Source organism: Mandrillus leucophaeus, unplaced genomic scaffold (assembly GCF_000951045.1).
Source record: "Mandrillus leucophaeus isolate KB7577 unplaced genomic scaffold, Mleu.le_1.0 Scaffold811, whole genome shotgun sequence".
In the NCBI taxonomy this organism is placed as follows: domain Eukaryota; kingdom Metazoa; phylum Chordata; class Mammalia; order Primates; family Cercopithecidae; genus Mandrillus; species Mandrillus leucophaeus.
The window spans coordinates 471,349-477,348 of record NW_012108820.1 but is presented as its reverse complement, the minus strand read 5'-3'; the positions used below and the strand labels follow the sequence as shown (position 1 = coordinate 477,348).

Genomic DNA, 6,000 nt, shown 5'->3' with positions numbered 1-6,000 from the left:
AACTACTGTCATTATCTTGTAAATTTAGACATGAGAGTCTGTAATTTTCCATTCCTCTGGTATACAAAAGGGAAACTCTCATACTGTGCCTCAGGCGACTTGCCCCCAAATGGTGAGAGAAACAGCGATTCCACAACAAAAAAAAAAAAAAAAAAAAAAAAAAAAACCAACTGTCCACTGACAGGGAGATGAATATACTGTTATATTTACAAAATGGAAGTATTATATAGCAATGAAAAATCAATGAGCCACAACTACAAGCAGCCCCATAAATTTTTACAAGAAAAAAAGGTCCCAGAAGACTTACTATACAATCCCCTTGTTTGAAGTTCACAACAAACTAAATTAGGCAATACAAAGTGGCCCCTCTTCGTCCGTGGTTTTGCTTCCTATGATTTCAGTTACCCGAAGTCAACCATGGTCTGAAAATATTAAATGGAAAATTCCAGAAACAATTTAAAAGCTTTACATTTCATGCCATTCTGAGTAGCATCATGAACTCTCTTGCTGTCCTGCTGTCTTCCACTGGCAACGTGAATCTTCCCTTCGTCCAGTGTATCCAAGCTGTCTACACTCCCTGCCTGTGGTTCACTTAGTAGCCATCTTGGTGACGCGATCTATTGCCATGGTGTTGCAGTGCTCGTGTTCAAGGAACCCTTATTTGACTTAATAAAGGCCCCAAAGCACAAGCATAGTGATGCTGGCAATTCAGATACGCCAAAGAGAAGCTGTAAAATGCTTCTTTAAGTGAAAAAGTCAAAGTTCTCAACTTAAAGAAAAAAATCATATGCTGAGGTTGCTGAGATCTAAGAACAAATCTCTTATCCTTGAAACTGTGAAGAAGGAAAAAGAAATTGGTGCTAATTTTGCTGTTGCATCTCAACTGCTAAACTTATGGCCGCAGTGCCTGATAAGTGTTAAGATGGAAAAAGCATTCAATTTGTGGGTGGAAGACACAATAAGAAACAAGTGTTCCAAATGGCAGCAACATGTTGAGCCACATTTACTTCACTTTTTTTTTTTTTTTTTTTTTGAGATAGAGTCTCACTCTATCACCCAGGCAGGCTAGAATGCAGTGGTGTGATCCCAGGTTCAAGTGATTGTTCAACCTCTGCCTCCCGGGTTCAAGCAATTCTCCTGCCTCAGCCTCCCAGAGTAGCTGGGACTACAGGCGTGTGCCACCACGCCCAGTCAATTTTTATATTTTTTAGTAGAGATGGGGTTTCACCATGTTGGCCAGGCTGGTCTTGAACTCTCGACCTCAGGAGATCTGCCCGCTTCAGCTTCCTAAAGTGCTGGGATTACAGGTGTGAGCCACTGCACCTGGCCCACATTTAATTTATTCTTAATTAAACTTGATCGTAATTATGTAGGTATAGGGGAAAACACTATATATACAGGGTTCAGTACTATCCGTCCCCCATTATCTGAGAAGGATATCTTCCAAGACCCCACTGGATGCCTAAAACCTTGGATAGTAACTAAACCCTTTACACATAACGCTTTTTCCTATAACTACATACCTATGATCAAGTTTTATAATTAGGCGTAGTAAGATTAACAACAACTAATAATAAAATAGAACAATTATAACAATACGCTGTAATGAAAGTTACATGAATGTGGTGTCTCTCTCTCTCTCACAAAATATATTACTGTACTATACTCATCTACTTTCAGACCTTGGGTTAAATGAAACCAAGAAAAGTGTAACTGTGATAAGGGGAGACTACTGTATACTGTTTAGATATATACATGTAAGGAAAACTGAGAAAAGATGGAATGATAAAACACACTCAGATAATGATTACTTATTGGGGGAGGTAGAGAATGGGATGAGAGGAACACATAGGTAAATGTAAATTATTGGGAATGTCTTAATTCTTCATACGTTGGGAGGTGGGTTCATAAGTATCCTATTTTACAGAAAATAAAATGAAAAACATATCCCTTAGGGTGACAAGAGATCTTAGGAGGTTGTGTGATTATGGATGATTTTTATTCACTTCTTCATTCTGCTTTTCAGTACACTTAAAACTAACCACTATTATCCTGACAGGCTAAGTAAGATACAAGCACAGCCTCACAGTTTTGAAAAAGACTGCCTAGGCCGGGCGTGGTGGCTCACGCCTGTAATCTCAGCACTTTGGGAGGCCAAGGCAGGCAGATCATGAGGTCAGGAGTTCAAGACCAGCCTGACCAACATGGTGAAACCCTGTCTCTATGAAAAATACAAAAATTAGCTGGGCCTGGTGGCAGGCGCCTATAGTCCCAGCTACTCGGGAGGTTAAGGCAGGAGAATTGCTTGAACCTGGGAGGCGGAGGTTCCAGTGAGCTGAGATTATGCCATTGCGCTCCAGCCTAAGCAACAGTGAGACTCCATCTCAAAAAAAAAAAAAAAAAAAAATCACAATAGCAAAGACTTAGAACCAACCCAAACTAACACAAGGACAGAAAACCAAACACCACATATTCTTACTCATAAGTGGGAGTTGAACAATGAGAACACATGGACACAGGGAGGGGAACATCACACACTGGGGCCTGCTGGGGAGTGGAGGGGTTGGGGAGGGATGGCATTAGGAAAAACACCTAATGTAGGTGACGGGTTGATGGGTGCAACAAACCGCCATGGCACATGGATACCTATGTGACAAAACTGCATGTTCTGCACATGTACGCCAGAACTTAAAAAAAAAAAAAAAGACTGACTTTGGGGCTGTCAGGATAATGTCACTGGTTATCTCAAGCTTCGTGATACTGCTCCTGGGCTCCTTGCTCCCAGGCCTCCAGAAAACAGAAGCAACGGATGACATCTTTCCCACATGCTGGGAGACAAAACTCAACATTAATGTTTTCAAGAATTAAAGACAAATAGGCTGGAATGGTGGCTCATGCCTACAGGGAGTACTTTGGGAGGCCAAGGCAGGAAGGGTGCTTGAGCCCAGGAAATCGAGTCCAGCCTGGGCAAGATAGTGAGGCCCCCATCTCACTGTCTTAGCTGGGTATGGTGGTGCACGAACGTAGTTCCAGCTACTTGGGAGGCTGAGGTGGGAGGCTCATTTGAGCAGGGGAAGTCAAGGCTGCAAGGAGACGTGATCATGCCACTGCACTCCAGCCTGGGTGCCAGAGTAAGACCCTGCCTCCAAATAAATAAATAAATAAATAAATAAATAAAAATATTAGTACCAACCTTTAACGCCACTCAATTGATTGGTATACAGAAGTGCATTTGCTTGATTATATTTTGTAAACAACCGCCAGAATATAGATTCCTCCTTTGAGCACAGTCCAGTCACGGTGTTCTTTAATTCTTCGGAGTGCACCAAAGCTGACAGGATACAGTCTAACCAACAGAGAGCATAAGCATTTTTCCACTGGACACATAAAGTCTGGGGAAATGATGTATATTTGCTCTCCAATGGCATTTCTGGTTTAGATGTACATCCTTCATTTTGAGGGGAAGGTCCGCCAGTTCCAGAGACATCAACTGTAGCAGGATCTTTTGTAGTAGCCATGTCAACAGTATCAGCTTCCAAAATCTCATTCCGCTCCAAGGAATCAGCTGTCCTAACTGGATTCTGCTGACTACTACTATCAGGTAAGTTTGATGCGCTTTCATCATATACTTCTCCATTATGTTTGCTGTTCAAAACTTGTTCACCATCAGTAACAATATGATTTCGAGTCTTTTTGGAATTTGCTAAAAGAAATGAATCTGTATAGCTGCTTTCCAAGCTCTTCCTTTTCTGAGGCTTATGTGGAGTGTGACATTCTTCCGAATCAGGAGAAATTAGGTTATTAAGTGATTTAGAGCCCAAAGGATAGATGCACTGGAAAATAAAAATAAAATGATAAAAACTATAAAAATTCAAATAACTTCATGTTTTATAGTTTTCATATCATGAAAAACATGTATAGAATTTTAGCATTAATTTGATGACAGGTTATATTTATACACATAAATTTGAAAAACTTAGAGACAAACTACTTAATCAAAAATTTGGCCTCCAAAAGAATAATTTTTTTCAGGTTAATTTGAACAATCAAGGGTTTAATCCGAGTTACACAAGAGTAAGCTAATAAGGAAAACATATTTTTGCTTTAATAAAAATCTAATGTTAAGTGAATTTAAAATTTTCTTTCTTTTATTTTTTTTTTTGAGATGGAGTCTTGCTCTGTCGCCCAGGCTGAAGTGCAGTGGCCAGATCTCGACTCACTGCAAGCTCCGCCTCCCGGGTTCGTGCCATTCTCCTGCCTCAGCCTCCCAAGTAGCTGGGACTACAGGCACCCGCCACCTCGCCCGGCTAGTTTTTTGTATTTTTTAGTAGAGACGGGGTTTCACCGTGTTAGCCAGGATGGTCTTGATCTCCTGACCTCGTGATCCACCCGTCTCGGCCTCCCAAAGTGCTGGGATTACAGGCTTGAGCCACCGCGCCCGGCCTGGAAACTTTTATTTCTTAAAAATAAAATGGAAGTAGGCTGGGTGTGGTGGCTCATGCCTGTAATCCCAGCACTTTGGGAGGCTGAGGCAAGAACACCTGAGGTCAGGAGTTCAAGACCAGCTGGCCAACATGGTGAAACCCTGTCTCTACTAAAAATACAAAAAAAAAAAATTAGCCAGGCAAGGTGGCGTGCCCCTGTAGTCCCAGCTACTCGGGAGGCTGAGGGAGAACTGCTTGAACCCGCAGGCAGACGTTGCAGTGAGCGGAGATCACGCCACTGCACTCCAGCCTGGGCAACACAGCAAGATTCGAGACTCCGTCTCAAAAGAAAAAAAAGAAACAGAAACTAGAATGGTTGCCAGAAGCTGGGGGAGAGGAAAACGGGAAGTAGTTATTTAATGGGTACAGAGTTTCAGTTTTGCAAGATGGAAAAAAGTTCGAGATCTGCTGCACAAGTGATATACCTAATACTCCTGAACTCTATACTTAAAAATGGTTAAGATGATAAATTTTTTTACAATTTAAAAATGAAAACAAATTTTTTTAACAGAAAAAAAATTCCTGAGATGAAAACCCTTTGTGAATCTCAAGCAGTCAAGATCATGGTATATGCATCCTACTTACACCTCTACTTTATTCAAAACAGTAATAAACCTTTGGTTCCAAAGGATTGTATATCCAAAAAAAAAAAAAAAAGAAAAAAACAGTAATAAATCATAAGAGGCCCCAGAACTGCAAAACTTAGTGAGTTCCACCCACACTCTTTGCAAGTGTCTTCACTGACTTTTCTTTATATAATCTGTGCTCCCACCATAGGCCAATCTGGAATATAATTTGTCCTTGCCCCGATTTTTCCCTTATAAATTAACAATTTCAGATTTTTATCTTTATTTTTTCTTTTTATAGAATTATGTTGCCTCTTTCCACATGTTCTAAAGATTTGTATTTCTTTATACCTGACTTGTTTCTATTTACAGTGAACATGTATCATTTTTATAACTAGAATACAGCTTTTAAGCTGTCTTCAATAAAGTCATAAAAATATACACAAAGCATTGGTATTTTAGCCCAGCACAACCATCTAGTATCATTTAAAATCCAATGCTGAAAAAAACCTAATCCTGTCTCTCTCACTGAGTTTTGGAGCAGCTTAAGTAAACTCCTGTACTCATTCTTGTGAAATAGGAAAAAGGAAAACATATCATGTCTTCTTATACTTATATAAGGAATTATCAACAAGGTATGGCCAAAGACAAATTATAATAATAATGTATTCATTTTACAAATGGAGAAAACAAAAAAATCTTTTCTTTGATTACTTAACCTTAATGATTTAAAAACTTTATTATAAATTTCATGGGTTTTTTAAAAAGACTAATTAAATGTTCCAAAGTAAACGCTGAATGATAGACTACTCCACGAAAAAAAAAAAAAGTTAAAACTTCCTACTGTTTAAAAACACTTGAGAGTTTCAATTTGGTATAATTTTGGACCAGTCTTGAATATCAGTGTACAAATCAAGGAACATTTTAATGTAAATAACTGATTAAAAGAG

The 6,000-nt window shown here is 39.4% G+C and overlaps 1 protein-coding gene across 2 annotated transcripts in view; it reads right to left on the bottom strand.

Moving 5' to 3' along the window:
* Nucleotides 1-6,000, bottom strand: part of USPL1 (ubiquitin specific peptidase like 1) — a 39,537-nt gene that overhangs the window by 24,630 nt on the left and 8,907 nt on the right. For both annotated transcript variants that reach the window (XM_011967825.1, XM_011967824.1), the window contains one exon: nt 3,194-3,833. In XM_011967825.1, coding sequence (XP_011823215.1) covers nt 3,194-3,518 — 325 coding nt within the window. In that variant the 5' untranslated portion in view covers nt 3,519-3,833. The remainder of the gene's footprint in view (nt 1-3,193; nt 3,834-6,000) is intronic.